The sequence below is a fragment of the Microcaecilia unicolor genome, chromosome 3 (genome assembly GCF_901765095.1).
Source record: "Microcaecilia unicolor chromosome 3, aMicUni1.1, whole genome shotgun sequence".
NCBI lineage: Eukaryota > Metazoa > Chordata > Amphibia > Gymnophiona > Siphonopidae > Microcaecilia > Microcaecilia unicolor.
The window spans coordinates 310,128,379-310,155,537 of record NC_044033.1 but is presented as its reverse complement, the minus strand read 5'-3'; the positions used below and the strand labels follow the sequence as shown (position 1 = coordinate 310,155,537).

General features: G+C 41.6%; 1 protein-coding gene across 1 annotated transcript in view; it reads left to right on the top strand.

Moving 5' to 3' along the window:
• The window catches only part of PDE1B (phosphodiesterase 1B), a 390,321-nt gene that overhangs the window by 272,469 nt on the left and 90,693 nt on the right, over positions 1-27,159 (top strand). The window contains exons 8-10 of the mRNA XM_030198308.1: positions 5,618-5,743; positions 23,126-23,227; positions 24,006-24,126. Of these exons, the coding sequence (XP_030054168.1) occupies positions 5,618-5,743; positions 23,126-23,227; positions 24,006-24,126 (349 nt within the window). The remainder of the gene's footprint in view (positions 1-5,617; positions 5,744-23,125; positions 23,228-24,005; positions 24,127-27,159) is intronic.

Genomic DNA, 27,159 nt, shown 5'->3' with positions numbered 1-27,159 from the left:
AATGTACAAAAGAGCCTCCAGAACTGGAACAATGGTACAATCTTTAATGGAGTAGACCCGACACGGGCTGTGTTTCGGTTCTCAACAGAGCCTGCCTCAGGGGTCAAGTACAAGTATTCTTTAAAGGGCTTTAAGCAGATTGTACCAAGCACTCTCAACTGCCGTACCAAGATTCTGAGAAACCGCCACATTTTATAAGCTACATCTGTATTTCATGACTACCTGTGCTCCGCCTAAACTAAACCCCTAGGAACAACTACATGTGGGACATTCATATTTCTACATGTGTATGCCGTGGACGTTACTCATGGAAAATACTTTATAGAAGTACCCCACATAGAGGTTAATTTAATAACAAATCATTTAGGCAGGGAGGGCACATAGTTGGTAATGTACCTTGTAAAAGTCTTTGCAGCCTTGTACATTTTTCAGTCTGCTTTCTTGAAAAGTTCAGATTAGAATGCATTGAAGTAGGCATCTGTTTCACTGATCTGTACAATGTACTCTATACTTTCAACATGAAAAACAATTATAGCAATATTCAAAAAGTAATTAAGAATAAGAACCCAAAAAGTCCTGATTGCTTATGGTTTCATGCCGTTTCTCATAGCAAACCCAAATTAGCTCTGTTTCCAAAACCTGCTCTTAACAAGACCCATGATAAGTTAAATAAAGCTCACCTGTATTCAGTCACAGTAGTTGAGCTGGTTTGAATACTCCTTGATGAAGAAAGAATCTTTCTGTTGTATGAAGAAAATTCTAAATATGCTGATCACAGACCTTTTGAAAGAACTCTGGGAAGGCCATAAGAAGAGTTCAGTCTGTTTGAATATCCTTTGGGGTTCTGTCAAGTCCATCATTGTAAAGTGGAATCATTTTGGTACCACTAAGACACTGACTCAATCAGGCTGACCCTCCAAAGTCCATAGGCATGAGTTAAGGAAATGGCTAAAGAATATCAACATGCATCCTAAGTTTGTTTTCAAGGAACTACAGAGGTCTCTGGCTGAGAGCAGGAAAATGTTGACTTCCATATTTCAAGAGTGTTCTACAAACAGGGCTTATATGGGAGAGCAGCAAGAAGGAAGGCACTGCTAAAGAAGCCATATGATGTGCTACGTAGTGTTTGTGAGTAGATACCTAGGGGACACGGCATGCATGTGAGAGAAGGTTTTAGTCTCATGAGACCAAAGTGGAACCTTTGGTTTCCATGCAAACTGATGTATAATTCTGCAAACATCATTCCCACAGTACAGCATGTGGTGGCGGTGCTACGTTGTGGGGATGCTTTGCAGCAGTGGGAACAGGAAGGCTTGTGATGATCAGGGGAAAGGTGGATTTGGACGCCTTTAACGGTGTTTTCGAAACAAAAGATGGATGTCCATCTTTTTTCAAAAATATGGTTTTCCCCGCCTCGGGATTTGGATGTTTTACAAGACATCCAAATCTAAACTTAGACGTTTCTTTCGAAATTGCCCCTCCACGTGTAACAGGAACATGGTTAAGAAAGAGGGAGGAATGTTAGTTGATTAGTGCAGTCCCAAGAGAATACAAATGTGTTTCCATGTCTAGAACCTACCAAACGAGGGGGAAGTCTAGCCCTTTTGTTTTCAAAGCAGTGTATGTTTATGGAAATGCCGCCCTCTTCACTCCCATATAAAGAAGTTTTAATTGTAAAAACGGTGGCACCTAACACATGGAGTAGCCCAGTGATTAATGCAGCAGACTTTGATCCTGGGGAACTGGGTTCGATTCCCACTGTAACTCCTTGTGACTCTGGGCAAGTCACTTAACCCTCCATTGCCCCAGGTACAAATAAGTACCTGTATATACTATGTAAACCGCTTTGAATGTAGTTGCAAAAACCATAGAAAGGTGGTATATCAAGTCCCATTCCCTTTTCTTTCCTTTCCCTTTTTTCTGTACCCCGAGATTCTTTTCTGTTGTGGGGTATAAGATTTTTTTGACTATTTCAGAATTAGTAATTAATTTTCCTGAGATTATAATTATGGGCGATTTTAATCTCCATTATAATGATCCATCATTACCCAGAGTTAAATGTTTTGCTCCTCTTTTGGGAGATTTAGCAGTAAAACAATGTTGCCTCTTCTATGCATAGGGGAGAGCATATTTTAGACCAAGTTATTTCTCCAAAAGATGTTTGTTTTGTGGTAGAGAAAATAGGTTGTGTTTTTTGTTCTTGGACGGATTACACCTTGATTACTTTTGAGGTATTGTGCAATGGCGGGGACCTTAGGAAGTTGAATAAGCCAAATATGGGGAGTGGGGCTAGATATGTGGATCCAGAAAGTGTTTCCCCCATTTTTGGCTAAATCTTTAGAAGATATGGTAGATATTTGTGATGCCCCCTTAAAGAGCAGTCAGAGAAGAGTTTCCTTGTGGAAGCGGGACTTCAAAAATTGGACTGCATTGTAATAAATGGTGGTATGGTGGTGTTAATCTTATTAAGAGGCAGGTAAGACATGTAGAGCAAGCTTGGAAAAAGCATTGTACTCCAGTTTTGTTGCAGAAATGTAGAGAGTTGCAACATTTTTATTACCAGCAGATTAAGAAAGCTAAACGGGATTATTTTTCAAAACAGGTACAGAAGCAGGTGAATAAGACAAGATCTTTGTTTTCTCTAGTTAAGAAATTATCAGGGATAAGTGGGAATGAAGAAGTACAATAATGCCCTTGTTGGAAACATTGGCTACTTTCTTCTGTAAAAAAGTAAGACAATTACATCAACCATTTACACAGGTTGGCACTTCTAATGTTTCTTCGGTTATCAGCTTTTATTTGGAGAATAAAAAAACAATGTCGACGACTGAATGGTCAACTTTTCTGTCTTGTTCTTTAACAAGGTTAGATAAAGTAATCACTAAAGTTAAACATGCTTGTTAGACATGGCCTTACACCCCTGTTGCTTCACATGATAAATCACTTGATCTCTGGAAGCACTCAATAGTTCCACCAGTGGTGAAGAATAAGATGGCAGATTGTTTAAAACCCCCAAATTATATACCAATATCAAATCTGTCAGCCCCAGCTAAGATAGTAGAACAATTGGTTTTAAAACAATTGAGTTTTGTAGAATCAGCAAATATCCTAAACAGACTGGGTTTTGAGAAACATTAGTTTGTGTAATGCTTAATGAGGTTTATGAATCGGTAATGTAGTGTTAGCGGTGTCAATAGACTTGGACTCTGCATTTGATTTGATATATGCTGTATTAATGTTACAACGGTTAGAAAATGTTGGAATTTCAGGGACAGTGTTGCAATGGTTCTCTTCATTTTTGCATAGAAGAACTTTTAAAGTTCAGTTCATTCAGAATTTTCCTAATAATTTCAACTGGAGTGTGGGGTCCCACAAGGTTCCGTGCTCTCTCCTATCTTGTTTAATTTATTTTTAGGTCTTTTGCTAGGTTTGATGCAATCATTTGATTTAAGTCCCTGTTGTTATGCAGACAATACCTTGATTATTGCTTAGATATGTCCAACAAAACTGGACTTAAAAGGGCCTGCAGAAAGGATTGGAAGCTGTTTCTCATTGGTTAGAAGCACATCACCTAGTACTGAATGTGCAAAAAACTATGGTAATGAAGTAGCTTTGCATAAATTGTTGCATGCTCTACTTATTTCACGATTGGACTATGCAAATGTTATTTATGCCGGTTTACCTGATTAAAGGCTGAAAAAGATTGCAAACTTTGCCGAATACAGCAATACTCTTGCTGGTTGGTTACCATAAGTATGATCGTATTATTCCACTGTATGAGTATTATCATTGGTTCCCATTACATTTAGAATTCTTTTAAGATATTGATGTTGGCCCATAAGGAATATTACAAGTTGCAGCCAACATATTTATGATTTTAATAGTCCCCTATATCCCAGGCAGGGCATTAAGATCTTCACAGGATCTTAGAATGGCAATTCTGTTCAGGGTTAAAGTAAAGGGGGATTGGGCTAGAGCCAGCGTTTTTCCTTGTCTTGTGCCAAAATTATGGAATGGAATTGCAAAATATATCCAAGCAGAGATGAGGATGGAGAAGTTTAAGCCTTTGCTTAAAAGTTTTTATTATTGTCAGACTTTTATGCTTCAGGTGTAAGGATCTTCTGATTATACTTCAATTGGAAAGATTTTTAGACAGTGAGAGTGATTTCTTGATATGATTGCTGTTAGGTTTTTCCTGGCTGGTTATTTGGAATTCCTTTCTGCTTATTGAATTTGTATTCTAATGTATTTTAATTGTAAACGGCCTTGATCTGGCAAAGCTAGACGGTGTACGAAATATTTTATAAATCATAAAAGCAACATAGGTTCCTATGGGCCTTTTGTAACAAGGGCTCCCAGAACCAGCCCTAGTAGTGCACAAATGTACACCAGTTCTGAAAAAAGTGTACATACTCCATGTACTTATATTTGTGTTTTATAAGTACAACATAAATCACTCCACTAAAATTGCACCCTTGGGAATGTCTACATATAAATCACATAAAAATAGGTAGCCTCTTTCTATGTGTATATGGAGTCATGCAGTTTTTTTTAGAAGCCCTTATGATTAAAAATTTTAACCAAAATGCAGCCCTAAAAATTACCCCTTGAGCAAAGACCATGATTCCTTCCCTCCCACCCACTGATAATTTATTGCCATGGTACGGTAAGTTTTAAAATTAAAGATTTTAAAATAAAAACCTAACATTTGTTCTTTCTGGTGCACCTTGTTCTTTCTTTTGGGAGTTGCTTCTTAGCTCTTTGAGCAGGGACTGTCTTTCTTCTATGTTTGTGCAGCGCTGCGTACGCCTTGTAGTGCTATAGAAATGCTAAATAGTAGTAGTAGTAGCACACAGATAGCTCTGAGGATGGGCATGGGGTGGCTAGTTAGATTCCTGAAGCAATGTAGGCATGGTGAATCTTTCAGCTAACCTATTCTTGGCACCCAGTCATAATAGCCCCCACAAAATAGCCCTGACAAAACAGCCTTGTAACAAAATAACCCTTGGCATTTTACACCCTAACAAAATAGCCCTTGACAAAATGGCCCCTCCCACAAAACAACCCTTGACAAAACAGTCCCCTTAACAAAACAGGTCCCTAAGAAAAAAATAACACATCTCAAAAAATATAATAAACAACTGAAATCTTCACTGATAAAGACTCCTACCAGCATTCAATTACATAAAACATATATAAATAAACAAAATTCTATAGCTACAAACTGGTATTCATGATCTGTTCTGCTATTTAAGAAACTATTCTTCCATCACATGCTAATTAAAAACAATTGTCATTTTCATAGTCGTGCCAACCTTATCCTGTTTGACAAGATAAGATTATTAGGAAAAAAATGCAGTCCCATATTCTGGGCAGCCTGATTGGACCCTTTTGTCATGTGGCTAACTTGTCAAGGGTTATATTGTGGGCAGGCCATTTTGACAGTGGCTGTTATGTCAGGGACTATTATGTTGGGAGCTTTTTTTGTTTGGAGCTTTTTGTTGGGGCCATTTTGTTAGGGCTGTTTTGACCAGGTACCCCTATTCTCTTACTGTTGATACTTCTGTATAAACTGCCTGCTCTGTGAGATGTCCCTCAACTTGGTCTCTCCTGTCAGGTCTGACTGTGCTTTGCTATACAACGACCGCTCAGTGCTGGAAAACCATCACGTCAGTGCAGTGTTCCGCATCATGCAGGAAGATGAGATGAATATTTTGATCAACCTTACCAAAGATGAATTTGCGTAAGTTGATTCCTCCTTTTATAAAATGTAGAACCATCTCTCCTTTTCTGTCTGCTCTTTATTTGGCAGCTTGATCCCCAGTGACAATGTTGCAAGACTACCACTAGGGTTCAGAAGTGCCATTTTGAACCAGGAAATATCCAGGCGTGGAGTTTAAGGCTACGTTGAGGGGGTGGGAGGGTACTTTTTTTGCAGCTGTAGCCCCATAATGCATTGCTGATAGGGATGCAGCTGTGTTATCAGCAATGCTCTCTTAATGTGAGGTGAAGGTGCATCCTGTCTGGCAACTGCAGGGCAGATACTAGTGACATCTTCAACAGTTACCGTACAGGCTTTGTAGTCACCAGCTATTGCACGGTAACTGCAGAGGTTCACTGCACATTAGTGAACAGGCCCCTTAATGCCTCCAGCACGATGAATTAATTATCACTGCTGCTTTTTGAAGAAGCCCCCATTAAGAGTGGATTTGGTTATCATGAAGTCAGTCATGCCTCGGTGAGTTGGTCAGGCTGAAATCAGCAGTGGCTCTTGTGGATAGAGGCATGTGCCTGTGCTCTGGAGAGTCACTGAAGCACGTCTGCACAGAGAGTGGTAGAAGGGTGTCAAACAGAAGAGAGGGATTAGTGGAACATTTTTGCTTGGATTTTGGTATAATTTCATATCCAGTGTGCCAGTATGCAACAGTTCCCTGGGGGGAGAGATATAGGCTGTTTGGTGGTGAGTGAAATTAGGAGAAATGGCCTTCTGTCATTTGCCAAGCTTTTCTCAAAGGCTTCGTTTAGGGACTGAATGAACATACAAGCAAGCTACAGCAGGTGTGGTAGGCTTTATAACAATATTTTCAGATGCAAAGTTTTGCTAGTAGAGAGTGCAATAAATGTAACATTCTACAGCTATCACTAAGTAAGTATAGAGAACATGCTGTTTGTGAGAAGTGCAAAGATAAACTTGATTTCCTGACTGTTTCGAGAATTAGAGATACTATATTCAAATCAGGGAATCGTCACTTCAAAAATTATTTATAACAAAAATCCTTGGAACAAATTATATCATCAAATATCCAAGGACTTAATTAACTCTTCAAAGTAAAATAAAATGAACTAAAAAAAAGTTTTGTGTGTAAAGTGATGTGCTCATAAATTATTATATGTGACTAAATTATATGTGACTACTCCCCTAACAAGGCTCATATATGGTTTTAACCTCCACCTTAACCATATATCATATAGAAATCATTCATATGTTTTTTGTTTTTTATCGCCTCAGCAGTGCACATGACCAACTTCACTCTTTTATTGGACATTCAACAGCACCCAAATCCTCACTGGCGATAGTATTTTATTAAACTGTTTCTTCATTTACTTATTTAACTGTTCATTTTACTTTTCAATCTCAAAGTTACTTATAAGCAATACTTAACTTGCACTGAACGGTCAGACCAGGGGTTCAACAATGCCCGACATGCAGGCCCGTGCCGATGCGGTAAGCGGGGTAAGCACCGCAGGAGGGCGCCCACCTCTGGAGGGTGCCGCCGCAGTGCTTACCCTCGCCCCGCGACGCCGAGGCCTTTAAATCTTTTACTTGCAGTCGCAGCAGCATCTGTGAAAGCGGAGCGCTGCCGACGTCTCCCTTCCCTTCGCGCTCTTGGTTCCCTCAGTGTCCCGCCTTCTTCTGACGTCAGAAGAAGGCGGGACACAGAGGGAACCAACGAGTGCAAGGGAAGGGAGACGTCGGCAGCGCTCCGTTTTCACAGACGCTGCTGCGACTGCAAGTAAAAGATTTAAAGGCCCCCAGGGCGCGCAGCGATCATCTTCACGGGGGAGAGGGGCGCGCGCGCGCGCGCCAACTGTTATTCTGCGGGGGGGGGGGGGGGCGCCAACATTTTGTCGGCGGGGGGGGGGCGGCATAGACCCTTGGCACGGGCCTGCCGACATGCATGTTTCGCCCTGAAAGGCTGTGTCAAGGGCTTCCCCTTAGCCGTTCTTAGTACCAGCCTCGCAATGTTTTCTTTCTGGATTTCCTCCTGCTAAGACACATCACATCTGCCAGTCACCGTCATCTATCATTGCACATCAGAAGTCCACCCCAATCATGACATTCTCAAAATCCATTATCAATAATGAAGTAAATCAAAAAGAACAGGAGGACTTATCTATAAAGCAGAATGGTATTGTCTTTGCTATTCTCTCATTGAAATGGCTCCATATAGATAGATGCAGGACCGCAAACGATAATAGAAGTGCGCATTGTCCCCGGCAGATGTGATGTTTCACATATAATTTAGTCACATATAATTTCTGATTACATCACTTTACACACAAACATTTTTTAGTTCATTTTATTTTACTTTCAAGAGTTAATTGGATATTTGATGATGAATTAGAGATAACCTCCAGGAGACCCAGCGACATGAAATGTTAGAAATAATGTTGGCTAGGCGAGAGAGAGAATATTGCATAAATGGGATGAAAACACTGCACCTGAATGCTGGAGAGGGTGCCAAGAGTTAGGTTCATTCGATCATTTATGGTGGAGTATGTATGTATAAAAAGGATTTTGGAGGTGGTTAGAGAGACTGTTTTGAAAATACTACAGCCACCTATTCCACTCCAGATAGATTCCCGTTGGGATGCCCTTAACATTATTTCTATCCCAATTTCAAATAAAATTACTGCAAAGCATGTTGGTAGCTGCTAGATGTATTATAGCAGCACTGTGGATTAGAGCAATGCTACCCACATGGACAGAGTGGTTCTCAAACGTTTAGGATGGAAAATCTGACACTGACTTTGAGGAGTAATCTGAAAGCATTCTCTCAAGTTTGGGTCCCATTTTTTAATTCCTCTACGAATGTAGTAGGATAGTAGATAACTTGCTTCATAATGGGCTAGAATCAGGGATATTTTTCTGTATACAAGAAATCAGAGATGTGGCCTAGACTGGGTTAGATTTCTGAAATGCATGCATAGGTTTTAGGAGATGCATGACATAAGCAAAACAAAATGGTTTGGAGGAAGATAGCTAAGGAATAGTGTTAGTGAGCAGAAGGGAGGGAAAAGGGGTCATGTTTATTTCTTTTACCTATTGGCTTATTATCTAAGTTTATTGTATAGATTATGGCGTTTCAAGAAAAAACACTGATGTATGTGTACGACAGGACCTGATTGATGTAAACTATTTTATGTTACTTGGATAATACTTTTCTGTTCTTTTATATGAAAGTAATAAAAATGTGCAGCCAGGGGGGCACTGTTGAGCACCATGTCCACAGAAAGACTCTGCATCCAAGGCCGAGGATGGTGGCTCGGCAGCCATACTTAGTGAGATCTGTGCTCTGAAAGAGCTCTTGTCTGAAACTAAAGAAGACATCAGGGAGATTACAGAAGATCTTACCTCGATCAAAAATGAGTTGGCACTTTTTAAAAAACAGATAGAAACTTTGAAAAACAAGCAATATGTTGGTAGAAGACAGTATTAAAACTCTTCAGAAGCAATGCAGTGCTGTCTGATTCAGTCAAAAAATCTTCAATTCGGTACGATTTGATTCTTTCAAAAAAAATTGGTTTTTCGATTCAATTTGATTTAACTTGATTGAAATAGTGAGGCCCACATGCTAATATTATAACATACAGGGTAAAAACAAAAAAACAGACAGCAGCAGTTGAACAAAGGCAAACTTTAGTGTGAGCACACCACGCATTGTTACATCATGCAAAAAGTTTGGTCAAGTCCTACATCTTCCAGTTTTTATTAAGAAAAATCATTTTGTCCACTTTGCACACGGAATATATATTTATTTGTTGCATTTGTATCCCACATTTTCCCACCTCTTTGCACGTATGTGATGTTCCATCTAGGTTAATATGTATGTATGTACCTTAACGCAACACCATTTGTAATCCTGTTACCCAGAAATGGCAACCGCCATTACTGCAAATGTAAGCCACATTGAGCCTGCAAATAGGTGGGAAAATGTGGGATACAAATGCTGCAAATAAATAAATAAATAAATTGTGTCTTGCAGCTATAATTTGTCCAGCAACAGAAAAAATTCTTTCTGAGGGCACAGAGGTGGCTGGCATACACAGAAACTTCTGTGCAAGCCAGTTCAGTAGTGGCAATTTCATTTGACTTTGCTGTCAAAAACAAAAAACATCACCACCAGTTTCCAAAGGATCTTCATGTTTATAGCAAGCAAGTTCTGCACTGCATCTGATTCGAATATCACTGTCATAGTCTGAAACATTTGTATATTCCACTGTTTCCCAGAAACTGCGTTTCTGTCGAGGCATATCCACATCCTGTGTTCCAAACTGGAACAGCTGGTAATGTCTGAGAGATCTCCATGGAAGTGTTGCTGTTGACTGGCAATGGTACATCAGTGGTTTGCATTTTTACGATCTATTGAGCTGCAACTGCAATGACATCTGGTACTTCACCATAGTTGACTTAAATCTCGGATCCAGGAAGCTGCTTAATCTATATAAATTATCGAATAATATATCTTGAAATCTGTGAAGTAAACTTTTCTTTAGCTCTTCTTTCAAGCCAGAGATAACTTTCAGGTTTGCTGATTCTATATCTTCATCATCGATATCAACTTCCTTTTGTGCCTCTCCTGAATCTTCCCCATATGTTGTATCGATTGAATTAATCAGGTGTTCAACCAGCGGATGAACAACAGACACAGTAATATACTGTTCTCCAGATGCAACTTTTGTGGCTTCCTCAAAAGCCTTCAAAACATCAACGAGTTTTTGGCCAAGATCATAGTCACGTTCAGCAGGTGCACCTTTCTTTGTGATTTTATTGCTGCTGCTCAAAGCTAAATCAATGGGTTGCTTCATTTCAGTTGCACTTCGCAAAGTAATGCAAGTACTGTTCCAACGTGTTTTCACATCACCAATCAGTTTCTTCACTGGCATTCCCAGCATTTCTTGAGCAGTTTTCAAGCTTTCTGTAAGTATAGTACGGTGATGGAAACTGCTGACGATAGCACAAAATTTATGACATCAGAGATTGCTGGATGAGACCGCAGCCCATCTTCCACACATAACTGCAGAGTGTGTCCGAAGCAGCAATGGTGAGCAGTACAGATTCCCTTTCAAATAAGTTTCCCTACTGCTTTTTTTCATTGATGCAGCATTATCGACCTTTTAGCTGCCATTTCTTCACTGCACTTTCCACGGCATCTGCTATATTGTCACCTGTATTTCTCTCTGGCATGTACTGCGTATCCAGCACAATATTCATTGCATGAAAGTCATCATCTATGCCATGTGCAGTAATTGTAATATAAGCCACCATGGTTCTGCTGGTCCAGAGATCTGTGGTAATGCTTGCATATCTCAGACTTTGAAGCTGACTCAAAATGTAGATGGACATATCATCATACTTAGTTTCAATCATTCTACCTAAAGTTTGACATGATGGCACGGCATAACATCCATTGAGAGACTGAGAATAGGCCAAAAAGCCTTCATCTGTAACAATACTAAATGGTTGCATAGCTTTAATAATAAAATACGTGAGGGCAGTGTCAATTTTTTTCTTATCTGCTGGTGGAAGTGGCTTGTGGAAAAAGCATGAAACCTGGGCTTGAGAAGAGGCTGCTGATGCTTTAGGCTTTGTGGCCACAAAAGTGTCTTCAGCTTGCAGATCAACAAATTTTGCTTTATGATGTCTTTCAACATGCTGCCAAAGATTACCGGTGCCACTGCTATGTTTAACTTTAATTTTACAAAACATACATTTCACAAATTCTCCACTCTGTATGGTTTGTCAGCTGGTCCCTCTTCTACAAACGGGCCGAGGCTTTTTCAGATTTACTCTTGGCCAGGAGGCTTCAACCACCGTCTTGTCCTCACTCAGTTCTCTCAGGCTCCAAGCCCTCCTCTCCAATGATCATTACCCTCTGTTCTCCTCACAAAAGGTTTCACTCACAAATGCACAGCAACTCCAATGCTTCTTATAAATTAAGAATGTATTTGGCTTAATCTTTGATTACACAATTCATAACCTTTATTGTTCTCCTTTTCCTTTAACATAGTCCAGCATACCTCTCTAGGAGGCCCTAATGTGGGTCCAGTTTCTTCTGACACTGCTTTAACTTCTCAGCAATTTATCAGTTTCATTAGCTCTGTAACATCAGTGCATTTCATCACACACCCTGCTTTAATTCTTCAGCACTTTACTAGCTTCATTAACTTGGTAACATACGTGCAGTTCATCACACTATCTCTGGTATGTTCAACAAAACAGTTCCATTTCATTTCTTTCCCATATCCCCATTCCTTTAAACACACTTTTCCGCCCTCAGAGGCAATTTACCCGGCCAACTTCTTCCACAGGCTCCTTCCCCAGTGCATAAACCTTCTTTCCCCAGTCTTCAACAATTTTGGTATCACAGCAGATAGAAATCCTTTTACTTTACCCCCTGGAGTCTAGGCCAGAGCTGAGATCGCCAGCTCCTCAGATGCCTCCCTTTTATCATACTCCATAGCTTCCTCCCCACAAGGTTCCCCCAGCTGTTCCTCCTCACCCTGATCAGAGACCATTTCCCAATCATCTTCCCCGCCCTCCAATTCCTGTGAGTCTTGCCTAGAGAGTGATGGATCCTGGGGATGGTAGTTCCTTCCCCTATTCAATATCCTAACTGGTCTTTTGGCCACTAGGGGGCGGATTCCCCATGTACTAGGAACCCGGGAGTAAAACTTTCTCTTCTTTAAGAATACTTCTTCCTCGAGCCCCTGTCTCAGCCCTCTCTCAGTTTGACTTCTCCCCAACCCCTTACAGGTTTCATCATCCAACTGTGCAAATACAGACCATATTAGTGACCGCTGGCCAACAGGGCATGCTGACCTTGATTTAGTTTCTTTCTCTGTCAAATCCATTGTCTGCTAAACTGTCCTTCTGTGTTCTAGATTTGCAGTTCAATCTGCTGCTCACCACCACATCTTGGCCACACAGAGAGCTGATTGCTGTGTGTGTGTCTTAGGCAAGGGGAACAGGACTATGATCTGGCAAAAAAAAAAAAAAAAACTCATTGATTTGCAGGCTTTTGAAGAAGAGGGGTGCCACAGCGGAAGGTGGGAACGTGGCGGCATGGAGTGGGGGCGGGACACGCATCCTGCGTGAAGAAGATGGAACTACAATCGTCCCTGCTTTCCTCTAGCAGAGTATGTCTTTTTGGCATGGGGAATGGAGAACCACCGGGTCTTAGGAGGGGTGCCGCAGGGGAAGGTGGGAATGTGGCAGCAAGGAGGGGTGGGTGGGACACACATCCTGCGTGAAGAAGATGGAAGACACAGAGGAAGGCAGGAAGGTGGCTGGTGGCAGAGGAAGCGGCTAATAGTGAGTTATTAAAACATCGATTTTTTTTAAAGAAAAGAATCAATTTGAACCGCGAATTGGACAGCACTAGTTCAAGCTCCTTGCGCAACTTGAACTTGATCTCGAAGATGGCAACAATTGAGCATGAAGAAACAATATTAAACTTCTTGGCTTACCTGAGAATGCTGAAGGCTCCAATATGGTTACATTCTGGAGAAGTTTATTCCTTCTTTGCTGGAAATTCAATTTGCTAAAGACTTTGAAATAAACAGGGCCCACTGTGTGCCTTCTAATTGCGGCCTTCAAGCTAAATATCCTCTATCGGTAGTCTTGAATGTATTACGCTACTCCCAGAAATCATGCAACGTGCCTATTTAAGGGGTTCCGGTCAAATATGAAGGTAATGTAATTCAATTTCTTCATGATTTTAAGAAGAATACAGTTAAACTTTGCAAACAGCTACTTGCCTTCCAGCACAATCTTAAGGAAATCAATGCCTGATTTGGGTTGTTCTAACCTGTTCGTATGCAGGTAACATACCATAATCATACAAGAGATTTTGCTGACCCAGCTTCTTTGGCAAACTATTTGGAGGAGATAATCTCCCAGTAAAATAGATGCTACTTGAACCTCGTTGATGAGCTTTTCTGTGAACAGCTACTCAGATTTTCCTGAGCTTACACCGCAATTACTGTTCCTTCTATGGATCTCTTATGGAATATCATGACTTTATATAAGTTACTTTGCTCATTTCTGATATGTCACCATCAAACTGTTATATAAGAATATAAGAGTAGCCATACTGGGTCAGACCAATGGTCCATCTAGCCCAGTATCTTGTTTCCAACAGTGGCCAAGCCAGGTCACAATTACCTGGCAGAAACCCAAATCATGACAACATTCCATGCTACAAATCCCATGGCAAGCAGTTGCTTCCCCATGTCTGTCTCAGTAGTAGACTATTCCTTCTGGAACTTGTCCTAACCTTTTTATAAACCAGATATGCTAACCGCTGTCACCACATCCTCCCGCAAAGAGTTCCAGAGCTTAACTATTTGTTGAGTGAAAAAATATTTCCTCCTATTTGTTTTAAAAGTATTTCCATGTAACTTCCTTGAGTGTCGATTCATTCTACACCACTCAGGATTTTGTAGACCTCAATCATATCTCCCCTCATCCGTCTCTTTTCCAAGCTGAAGAACCCTAAACTCTTTAGCCTTCCTTCATACGAGAGGAGTTCCATTCTCTTTTATCATTTTTGTCGCTCTTCTTTGACATTTTCTAACTCCGCTATATCTTTTCTGAGATACGGCGACCAGAACTGAACGCAATATTCAAGTTGTTAAATAGCACCAGTCCTAGTACTGATCCCTGCAGCACTCCACTGTTCACCCTCTTCCATTGAGAGAAATGACAATTTCGCCCTACCCTCTGTTTTCTGTCCAATAACCAATTCCTAATCCACACCAGAACCTTGCTTCCTATCCCATGACTCTTTCATTTTCTCAGGAGTCTCTCATGAGGAACATGATCAAAAGCTTTCTGAAAATCTAGATAAACTATATCAACTGGCTCACCTTTATCCACATGTTTATTCATGCCTTCAAAGAAATGAAGCATCACATTGGCCACTCATCAATCTTCAGGTACTATGGACGATTTTAAAGACAGGTTACATATTACTAACAGCAGATCACCAAGCAATTTCATGCTTGAGCTCTTTGAGTACTCTCGAATGTATGCCAACTGGTCCAGGTGATTTACTACTCTTTAATTTGTCAGTTTGGTTCAGTACATCTTCCAGGTTCACTTGAAAACCATTTGCAGTACAGGCAGCTCTCTTACTTCTTCTGTAAAAACCGAAGCAAAGAACTCATTCAGTTTCTCTGCTAGGGCCTTGTCCTCCTTGAGTGCCCCTTTTTGCTCCTTCGTGATTTAACAGTCCCATGGATTCTCTTGCAGGCTTTCTGCTTCTGATGTACCTGAAAAAGTTGTTACTGAGTTTTAGCCTCTGCAGCAAGTTTCTCTGCATATTCATTTTTTATCCTTCTTTATTAATGCTTTGCATCTGACTTGCCAGTGCTATTTTCTTCATTTGGGTCCATTCTTTGAAGGCCAATCTTTTGCCTGTAATAGCCTTTTTTACTTCACCTTTTAACCATGCTGGCTGTCCCTTTGCAAATAAGTGGAATGCATCTGGTCTGGGCTTCCAAAATGGTATTTTGAATAGCGTCCATGCCTGATTTAGTGTCGTAACCTTAGCAGCTGATTCTTTGAGCTTCTTTTTAACCATTTTTCTCATTTTATTATAGTCACCCTTTTGAAAATTAAATGCAGTTACAGTAGATTTCCTTTGTGGGTTCATCCCAGATAGTAGCACAAACTAGTACAGCCCTACAAGAATACTTCCTGTTTCTGGGTGCAGCAGAGCCAGCGGTAGCATGGAGAAGGGAACATCCCTGCGCCTGTCTTTTACTTGCTGCCACTACAGCCACATTGAAGAGAGAGAAGCAGGGGATCGACGCACGAGCTCCAGACCATCTATAACTAACTTCCTGTTTTTTGGGTCTGGCAGAACCAGCGGCAGCACGCAGAGGGGAACATCCCTGCGCCTGTCTTTTGTTTGCTGCCACTGCAGCCACGGTGAAGAGAGAAGCAGGGGTTTGGCGCACGAGCTCCAGACCATCTAAAATGAGTAAGCCAGTGGGAGGGGGAAAGGACAGGGAGACAAGATGTGGCAAAGCTGGGTTCGGGGGATGGGGAGACAGGGAAATGCGTTAACTGTGTTAAGATTTTTAACACTAGTTAAGCATTTAACGCGTTAAATGTACAGCCCTAACGTTTACATAATATTTTCATGCATATGGTTAAACTGGGTGCTTTTTGTTATCTTCCTGTTTTTCTTTATGATGTTGATATGCTCACAAGTGCTGCTTTACCATCACATCTACACTATAATTAACTTGTTTTCATCTCTTAAATGACCCTAACTTTTGTATTACTTAATGTTAAGGGTTTTAACAACCCAGTTAAATGAAAAATATTTTTAACACAATTATCCACACAAAAACCTGACCTTTCATTTTTTCAAGAAATTCACCTTATAGCTCCTGAATCCCTTAAACTGTGGACAAATTGGTCTCACCCGCCAATTTACTCCCCTACAGATGGGGGAAAAATGGTGGTGTTGGTACTAGTTAGGAAAAGATCAGACATAACTATTGTATCACAAGATAATGATGTCTCTGTAAGATGGGTGAAGGTCACACTTAAAACCCAAGATAAGTTGCTTACTTTGTTTAACATATATGCTACAAATGTGGATGATCCTGAGTTTTTTTTAACAGACTGGCTGACTTAGTTACTAATGAGGGATTTGTACCTTGTGTTATTGGTGATGATTTTAATTTAGCTTTGGATCCTGTCATGGACAGACCAGTGGCGTACCTATGTGGGGCCATGGGGGCGTGGGCTCCCTCAAATTTCCTCTGGGCCCCTGATTTTGCTGGCAGGGTCCCCAACCAGCTGAAGCCTTGTCCAGCGCCGGTCTCCGGTGCCGCTGCATTGTTTGTCCTGCTCTTTCTTCCCTCTCACGTCCTGCACGCTCATTTTAGTGAAATTGACTTCATGACTGATTCTGATTTTTCCTTGAAGAGCTGTCTATTATGATCTTGTTAGGGGAAAGCTGCCTCTCTCTGCCTGGCAGAGCCTTTCCTCTGCTGCATCCCGCACACAGGAAGTTGCATCAGAGAGGCAGGATATGGCAGAGCAAAGACTCCACCGGACAGAGAGAGGCAGCTTTCAGCGTTGTCTCTGCTGTGACATACTGCAGCATGAAGGATTGCCAGGTGGGTAGATAGCTGGAGAGATGCCAGACCTGGTTGCAGGGAGAGGAGAGGAAGGCAAGGTTCAGCTGCAGGCGGCCCCTACTATTGTGCAGCCCTGGGCATTTTGCCAGTTTTCATCAATGGTAGCTATACCACTGCATGCCCCCTTTGATGTCCCCATGGTGCTACCTGTACAACCACTATTGCTGATTATAAGGAAATATATGAGCAAAAATGGAGAGATGTATATGCTGAGAATAATTGGAATGGGGGTGGAAGTTGCAGAGGAAATGGCTGGAGGTGTCCTAGGGACTAACTAGAGACCTGGAGATGTTCAGAGGGATAGATAGACAGAGGCGATTTGGTTTGAGAGGAGTTTTGGTGTGAGGGATAGATTGGTGTTCAAAGAGGAGGCTGGAAATTGGAGACAGATTAAGGGGGGGCACGGGACAGAAGCATTAAGGGAAAGTAGACGAGTAAGAAAGCAAGGTTTGAGAGATTGAGTGGGGGAAGGATTAAATTAGAAATGATGGGTAAAGGAGAGCACAGATGGAGAGAACAAGTGCAAAGACAGTAATATGAGAAGAGACAGAAGAGTTAGAAAAGAATGACATAGCATATATAGGGAACAGTAAAATGAAGAGAACCAGGGGAAAAAAGATCAGGAGATGGCGGATAACACGAGGACAGAGAAAACATTTTTAAAAACAGCTTGATGAGAAAAGAAAACCTTAGATAATAAAGGTAAAAAAAATCAGTTTTTTTAAAATTTCCATTGTAGTTCTGTAATGTGTGATACTGCAGCATTAAATTTTTATATACATATCTGGACAATTTGTTACTTTTTAAATAATTGGTGTAATATCTGATAAGCATTTCGCCCCTGCTTTGGGTAGCGCCGTCTTCTGCACATGAATATAGCTGATGATATTTTCAGCATATCTAGGAGGTATGGGGTTGCAGAGTCCCCTGACTGAAAAACATCCCTTTTTCTTACCCTCTTGTTTTTGTGAAGTCAGCATTGCAATTGTAGGCTGTCTGGTTGTTTTACAAGTGCTGATGCCCTGATGAATAAAGTGAATGGGGTCAGGGGTCCCCCAGGTTTCTCTGGATGGTCACTCATCACTGTGGCTAGGCTTAGTTGCCCACCTGCTCAGATGGAGCTTCCTACGCTTAGAAATGTCTCGGGCAATTTAGGTGTTGGTGATATGAGCCATCAGAGCTGAGCCGAGTGAGCCAGGTGAGTTTTGACTTTTGTTTCTTTTGCCCAGGATTTCTTTTTTTGTTTTCTAAACCTTTGTAGCTAAAAACACAACTGGGTCCAATTTTAGCAGCAGAATATTTTCAAGGCATTTGTCCTTGCCATCTACTACTCTCCCAAGACATTTCATAACTCTCCTAATTACTATCAGTGTGAAATGAATGAAAGCACCTGTGCAGAACGCATAATTCAAAATGCAGCTGCCTGTCTTGTTACAAGGACCTCAGTTTTAAGTTAGGTGCATTGGCTTCCAGTAGAGAAGAGAATTATTTTTTAAATTGTACTGTTGATATATAAGGTTCTGAGTCACAGGGCAACACAATATCTGTCAACAGTTTGAAGATATATGAACCAGTCAGATCTTTATGATCTGAAAGTGCCAGGTAACTGACAGTTCCAGCGTGTAGAAAGATTCATTTTTAAGATACTATACAATATTCATTTTCCATCATGGGACTGAGAGAATCAGCGGCATAGCCAGAGGTCCTCTTCTGTGGGTCTGACGTGTGGACTTGTGGGGTCTAAACATTTCCATGCTATCCCTCCTCCTCCCCCATGCCACCGTATTAAAATACCTTGGCTGACAGGGATGCCCTTTGCTGGAGCTCCATCCATACTGCATGAGCAGCAGGGAAGTCATTGGCATGTTTCCAGCCACTGACGCTAGCACTTCCCTGTGCATGCTCAGTATGAACTGCATGTGTGTGTGTGTGTGTGTGGGGGGGGGGGGGGGGGGGGGGGCAGCTGGCTTTGGCAGCTGGAAGCGTGTCACTGATTTCCCTGCTGCTCACACAGCACAGGGAAGCTCCAGCAGAGGACCTATTTCGCTGGCAAGCTTGGGCATCCCATCAACCATTGCAATGGGTGTCTTGGTTGTGGAGGGGCCCAGGCCCCTCTATGGTTATATTACTAGAGGGAATGGAACCAAATTCCCGAGCACCTTAGGTTGATGAAAGAAACTATTACCTTTAGGATCCTAATTACAAAACGTTTTGGTAAGCCTCAGTAAGCTGTGTCACAGTTTGTGTTTGAGAGAATTATGAGTAGTAAGGATATAAATTATACTCTCAGCTCATTTTAATTTTAGATTGTGTCGTAGTTTTGTATTTAGTGTTTTATTGAACTTCTGCAGAAAGGTGGAATATAAATAAATAATAATTATAATGGTTTCTGGAGGTAGGATTTTCATGGATATATACAGCTACTCGCCCCTTCTTGAGTAGTTGCCCATGCTATTCTTTCTAGAAACTTCTTTGCATAAATTAGAAAAGACTTGGCAGTTGGAAGAAACAGACAACAGAGTTTTATTGTTTAGAAACTCTAGCTCATGAAGCAGCAAAAGGGGGCATTCAGAGAGGAAAAAGCCATAGTGGAGAGATTGAATGAATTCTTTGCTTTGGTCTTTATGGAGGAAGATGTAAGAGATCTACCTGTACCAGAAATGGTTTTTAAGGGTGACGATGTGGAGGAACTGAAAGAAATCTCAGTGAACCTGGAAGACGTATTGAGCCAAATCAACAAGTTAAAGAATGATAAATCACCTTGACTGGGTGGAATACACCCTAGGGTACTGAAAGAATAAAACATGAAATTGCTGATCTGCTGTTAGTGATCTGTAGCCTGCTGTTAAAATTGTCTGTAATACCTAGAGGGTGGCCAATGTAATGCCAATTTTTTAAAAGGATTTCGGGGGTGGTCTGGGAAGTTACAGACTAATACGCCTGACGTCAGTGCCAGGCAAAATAGTGGAAACTATTATAAAGAATAAAATTATGGAACACACAGACAAACATGGTTTAATGGGACAGAAAATGTGGGTTCAGTCAGGGGAAGTCTTGCCTCACCAATTTGCTTCATTTCTTTGAAGGCTTGAGTAAATGTGTGGATAAAGGTGAGCCAGTTGATGTGGTATATCTAGATTTTCAGAAATCTTTTGACAAAGTTCCTCATGAGAGACTCCTGAGAAAATGAAAAAGTCATGGGATAGGAGGCAATGTCCTTCTGTGGATTAGGAATTAGCTGTTGGACAGAAAACAGAGGGTAGAGTTAAATGGCCATTTTTCTCAATGGAAGAGGGTGAATAGTGGAGTTTCACAGGGATCTGTACTGGGTCCAGTGCTATTTAAGGTATTTATGATCTGAAAATTGGAATGATAAGTATGGGAGGTGGAACAAGGTATCTATTCCACCTGATCATTCTTACTCTACAATGGTTGAACTATAATATTGTAATTGAATAATTGGGTTTTATGGTCCTGGCCAGAGGGGAAGGAGGGTGAAAATGTTAAAACTGTTGATGATGGCAGATATGTTGTAAATATATGCTTATAATATGTTTGGTTTTATTCAAGTTGTATAATCTCAGAATTGACTGTTAAATTGTAATGTCGAATCATCAATAAAAAATTGTTGAAACATAAATTTGCAGATGACACAAAACTATTCAAAGTTGTCAAAACAAATGCAGATTGTGAAAAATTGCAGGAAGATCTTAGGAAACTGGAAGACTGGGCATCCAAGTGGCAGATGAAATTTAATGTGGACAAATGCAAAGTGAATCACATTAGGAAGAATAATCCAAATCATAGTTACCTGATGCTAGGGTCCACCTTAGGAGTCAGCACTCAAAGATCTAGGTGTCATTGTAGATAATTCATTGAAATCTTCTGCCCAGTGTGCGGTGGCAGCCAAAAAAGCAAACAGGATGCTAGGAATTATTAGGAAAGGAATGATAAATAAGACCGAAAATATTAGATTGCCTCTGTATCACTTCATGATATGATCTCACCTTGAGTATTGCGTTCAATTCTGGTCACCATATCTCATAAATGATATTGCGGAATTAGAAAAGGCTCAAAAAAGAGTCACCAAAATGATAAAGGGGATGGATTGCCTCCCACATGAGGAAAGGCTAAAGAGGTTAGGGCTCTTCAGCTTGGAGAAGGGATGGCTGAGGGGGAATATGATTGAAGTCTACAAAATCCTGTGTGGTGTAGAATGGATAAATGTGAATCGATTTTTCACTCTTACAAAGACCAGGGGAAACTCAATGAGATTAATGGAATAGTTTATTAAAATGTACTATACCGCCCAATCTGATGCGCAGATATGGGCAGTTTACAATCTAAAAATAGACAAAAATTAAGAGAGGTTAAAAGGAACTACAGTGTGTGGCTAGGACAGATTATGGCACTCAGCAGTAAAACCAAACTAACCAGCAAAGAAGCAAAAAGAGAGGGTCAAGGGGAGGGGTTAATCCAGAAAGGGAAGGAAAAGCCAGGACTAAGTAGGGAAGAGGAATAAACAGTGGAGATAGTACAATATACTATCAACCCCTTTTAATCTTCTAAATTAAATGCCTGTTTAAATAACCAGGTTTTCAGTGCTTTCTTAAATTTTTTAAATGATAGTTCCGAACTAATAGTAAGTGGAAGAGAGTTCCAGCAAAAAAATGCCTTGAAATAAAAAGTGTGATGGTGGGTTGATTCTAACTGGGCTTGTTTTGAATTTTGAAGAACAAAGCAGTGATCATTAATAGAGCGGAGTAGTCGTAAAGGGGAATATGGAATAGTAAGAGTTGATAGTCTGGTAGACCAATCCTATGTGCTTTGAAAGTGAGGGAAAGTAATGTAAAAAGGATATGTTTTTCTACAGGTAACCAATGAAATTCTTGAAACAAGGGAGAAACATGGTCAAATTTGCGTATGTAGCAAATAGGTTTAGCAGCTGTATTTTTTATTAATTTGAAGACTTTTCAAGTTTATATAGGAAGAACCCAAGTAGATTATATTGCAGTAATCAAGCTGTGAAATTAGAAGAGACAAAATAAAAGAGTGAAAGGTGCCTTATCAAAGTACCTATGGACAGGCCGTAGCTAACGGAGAATAAAATAGCCAGTTTTGAAAGAGCAGAAGTTTGAGGAGAAAATGTAAGGTGGGAATCCAAAATGACTCTGAGATAATTGGAAAGATTCGACCAGGCAGATTGGGACATCAAAGAGATTCAGGGTGATTCAGGGTGCTTCTGAGCAGTTAACCAATTTGATACTTGTGTAGGAGGAATATTTTTTCACTCAAAGAATAGTCAAGCTCTGGAACTCATTGCTGAAGGATGTGGTAACAGCAGTTAGCATATCTTGGTTTAAAAAAGGTTTGGACAAGTTCCTGGAAGGAAAGTCCATAGTCTGTTATTGAGATGGACATGGGGGAAGCCACTGCTTGCTCCGGGATTGGTAGCATGGAATGTTGGTACTATTTGGGTTTCTGCCAGGTACTTGTGACCTGGATTGGCCACTGCTGGAAGCAGGATACTGGGCTAGATGGACTATTGGTCTGACCCATTATGGCTATTCTTATGAAAGCTTAATCTAGCTTCTGCAGCTGTTAGTGGGGAGCCATGAAAATACTGCTTTCAGCAAACACCTTTTGTAAATAAAATCATTGTATTCTGAACGTCTCCTATACTCTCTCACCTCAGTTGTTTCACTTTACCTTCTTCCTCTTTATATTACCTAAATATAGTTCATAAGTAATATTTTTTGTATTATTACCATAGTTTCACACAGCCTGCCACATTGTATTATTATCATTACTATTTATGTGTTACTTTATCTGTCTTCCCATTGGGTATTGCCATACAGAACGGGTACCAAAATTGGAAGGATGGGGTCATGAAGTGATTTAAACAGGGCCACCAGCGGGGTAGCAGATCACATCATTTTTTTTTGAACAGTGGAGAAACCCTTCTGTGTATCTGAGCTGCAGTTGTTCCTTCCCACCACTACAGAAGGCACATCAACATGCTCACCTTCACAGGCTCTCATTTAGAATTATACCTGAGGATATTTGTAATAGTAGAACTTCACACTCATCCAGTTAATAGAGTACACTTAACAGAATTGCTTTGCTAATTGTTGCTTGTGTGCTAGAACTGTTACTGACCATGTTTTTCTCCCCGGGGTAGAGAGCTGCGGTCCCTTGTGATTGAGATGGTACTGGCCACAGATATGTCCTGTCATTTCCAGCAGGTGAAGTCCATGAGGTCATCAGTTCAACAATTGGAGACGTGAGTAGCACAGAGCGCACTTTATATCCACAGAAAAGGTGGGGGAGGGGGGAGGAACCAGAAGAGAGGCATTCTGAGTGGAAGACAGAATGAGTGAGTATAGTAAAAGCTGAGAGAAAACCCTTTCTTAATGTTGGAGTGGGAGAAGTGAAATGAGTGGAGTTGCAGCTGGTGCGAGGGTGCTGTGCACCCAAAGGGAACCTTCACCTTTACACCCCCCTCAATTAATTTTCAGGCCTCTAGCCTGCAGACTTCCCCCCCCCCCAAACAAGATTCTGATAACTAAATACAACAATCATGATTATCACACAGACATCCTGAAAACATGCAGGTTAAAGGATATGCTGGTGGTTTTTGTCAGTTTCTGTGGTTGTTTTGCTTTGACTGCAGCTGCCCTTTGCTTCTCCCACGATGCTGCTGCCCCTGCCAACTGCCTGTTCTTGCCTAATAGCTGAACCAGCCCTGAGCAGTCTCTTTCAATAACTAATGCTGTCCCTACAGCATCATCTTCCCAGTAAGCGTTCTGTGCTGTAGGCAGAGCATTCTGTATGCAAGTTTGATCTCACACTATCATTACATTTGCAATCATAGTAAGGGCATCAGTGGAAGGGTCTGCCGTAGAAGGCTTTTGATTAAATGTCTGCTTTCACTTGCATATCAGTTCCCTATGAAAATTTTTGCCGGGGCCCATCTTCCTGACAGACTACACCTTAGTGCTGACGATCGATCTGACTTGCAGATGTTTTTTAATCACACATTTTCCTCCTTCCATTGGCAGGATCGATAAGTCCAAAGCCCTCTCCCTCCTTTTGCATGCAGCAGACATCAGCCACCCCACCAAACAATGGAAAGTACACAGCCGCTGGACCAAAGCTCTTATGGAGGAATTCTTCAGACAGGTGAGAGAAGCTCTGCCCCGGCAGGCCTTGGGTAGTGCCCAGTGTAAGATTTGATGATTGCATGGTTGGGATGGGACACAAGAACCCCACTGCCACCACACACACACACACGGGCTGTAGATTTAATAATGTGATTAACGCGTTAAATGGTTAATGTGTATTAAAAGTTTTAATGCGCATTAACAGGTCTAACCCTCATCCAGCATTGCTATTTCCTCTCCACCGTACAAAAAGTTTCTGCCGCTTCTCTCACCTGCTGCATCACTGAAGGCATGCTGCTTTGCTCATCTGCTCCAACCCTCTCTCTGTAACATCCTGCCTCCTCTAACAGAACTTCCTGTTTCTGGGCAGGATGCTACAGAGAGAGGTTTGGAGCAGATGAGTGAAGCAGCATACCTTCGGTGCTGCAGCGGGTGAGAGAAACTGCAGGTCAGAGGTACTGGGAGAAGGAAGGAGAGAGGCAGAGATGTGGACGGGGAGGTGGGGAGGTGTCAGAAAAAGGTATACAGAGAAGGAAAGATGTGACCTCAGTGGCAGGGGAGGTCAGAAAAATGTGCAGAAAGAAGGAGATATGTAGGAGTGGGGGGGGGGGGGGGGGGGGTCAGAAAAAGGTGCCGGCAGAGAGAAGGAGAGATATGGACTGCGGTGGGTGGGGGAGGAGGTTCCAAAGTGCAGAAAATGGTGCCGACAGTGAGAGGGAGAGATGTGGACCGCAGGGGGAGGGGGAAGAGGGAAAGAAGTGAAGAAATGGTGCCCCTGGAGAGGAGGAAAAGGGATGGGAAGAGATGGTGTTCCTGGAGAAGAAGGCAAGTGGAGGCGAGAGAAGAGAAACTGGAGGAGATGGCATCCCTGTAGAGGAGGACAAGGGGAGTGGGAGAGAAGGGAAGGGAGGAGATGGTGCCCTTGGAAAGGAGGACAAGGGGAAGGGAGAGAAGGGGAGAGAAGAGATGATGCCCCTGGAGAGGGAGGGCAAGGGGGGAAGGAAGAGAAGAGAGACTAGATAGATTTGAGAAGGAGAAAGAAAAATGGATATAGGGCAGGAAGTGAAGGAGGAGAAAGAAAGAAATAGAGAATAGACAGGAGGCCCTAGAAACAGAGTTCAGAGCACAGAATTGTGCTGGTATTACAGAGAAGGAGGCAAAAGACAGGGAATGATTGGAGGGTCATAGGAGAGGGTGGGGGAAGGAGACTGAGAGATGCTGGGAGAAGGGGAGGAGAGAGGTAGGCTGTCAGACAGGCAGAGATGATTAGAAAAATAAATCACCAGACAAAAAAGATAAAAATAATGTTATTTTCAGTTTAGCAATTGAATTATGTCAGTTTTATATTTAGCATTGTACAGGAGGAAATGTGAGGGGGGGATACTTTATGTAATTAATCGTGTGATTAAAACTTTTATCGAGGTGGATCCCTTTTATATATATATATATATATATATATATATATATATATATATATATATATATATATATATATATATTAGTTAGTATAGGTCTATTATCAAAGCATTGAGCCATGATAGGGGAAGCTGGGAGAAGCACAGATGGGTAGGAACCCAAGTTTCATGTGACCAAACAAATGTGAAGGTAGGAGCATGGGTGGAGAGGCCATATCTCAGCCCCCTGATGTTTCATGAACAATCTTAAGCTACTCATTTACAATTTATGAAGTTACAACCTTTCAAAATCACTTCTAAACATTTTTATTTTTTCATATAGTTCTTTTTTTTTTTTATTGCTCTGCATCTTACATACATGCAGAGCAATTGTAGAATAGGGTACCTGTTCGGAGCCTATTCTGTAAAGGAAAATAGGCACCTGCTTTCCTTCATAGAATAAAGGTAATTTATTTATTTAAGGGAAATGAGATTTGATACAATCAAAGCAGTTTTCAATTATTATATACAGAATATGAAAATAACTGGGTATAAAAAGTTAGGCATCAGCATGTTTGCCAGCCGTATAGCTGGTATAAGTGCTTGTGCTCAAATAATGTTGATAGACATGTAACTTAGAGCCGTGCCCGTGCTCTGCCTCTTTGTATAACCCCCTTTCATATACGCACCATGGGCCCTTTTACTAAAGGATTGACTCACGACAACAGACTTGCCACACACCAATCCAGAACTACCGCCGGGGCCCAGCAGTAGTTCCCACCCCCAGCGCGCACCATTTCCGGCGCTACAAAAATATTCTCTGTTTTTGTTGCGCTGGGTTAGCACCGGAGCCCTTACCGCCACCTGAATGGGTGGCAGTAAGTGCTCCACCCCAGAATGGTCGTGTGGCAAGTGGTTCACTTACCACATGGCCATTTCTTTTTGAGAAAAAAAGACAGCCTTTTACCTGTTCCGGTAAAAGGGGGCCTCAGCATGCGTCAAAAATTTGCGCTGACACTAGTGCAGGTCCCCTTTTACCGCAGCTTAGTAAAAGGACCCGTATGTAAGTTAAGCGGATATTTGCAGAATACTGCTTAGGCAAACTTAAGCATTTATCCAAATATGTGCATATATGGCACCTGAAAAATCGATGCCAAAAATATTTGTCTATACGTATTCTCACTGGCATTCCTAATTCGACTGCCACCCTTCCCAGGTGCATCACGCCCCCTGGTGTGTCACCTCCACACACCCCCCTCCCGGCGCATTGCTCTTAACCTCCCAAGGGTGCTGGGAGCAGTCACACGGCTGTCGGATCCACCAGTTCCCTGCCCTGGAACAGGAAGTAACATCAGAGGGAGGAAGGAACCTGCGGAGCCGACAGCTGCGCGACTGCTCCTTGCACCCCCTTGCACCGCTCCACCCTGGGTACGCTACTGCGTATTGTGTAAACTGTGCTTAGATGTAGGCGTGATTTATAGAATAAGCCAAGCGGTCATGCATGTGCCTAACTCTAGGCACATCCATTTACCCCAAGTAAAACTTGGTGTAAATAACGGCACCTAAGTTAGACATGGCACAAGCATATTCTATAACTCTTTGTGTATAGTTTTGGAAAGCCTGTGACCTGCTCAGTCCATGGCCACACCCCCTTTTTT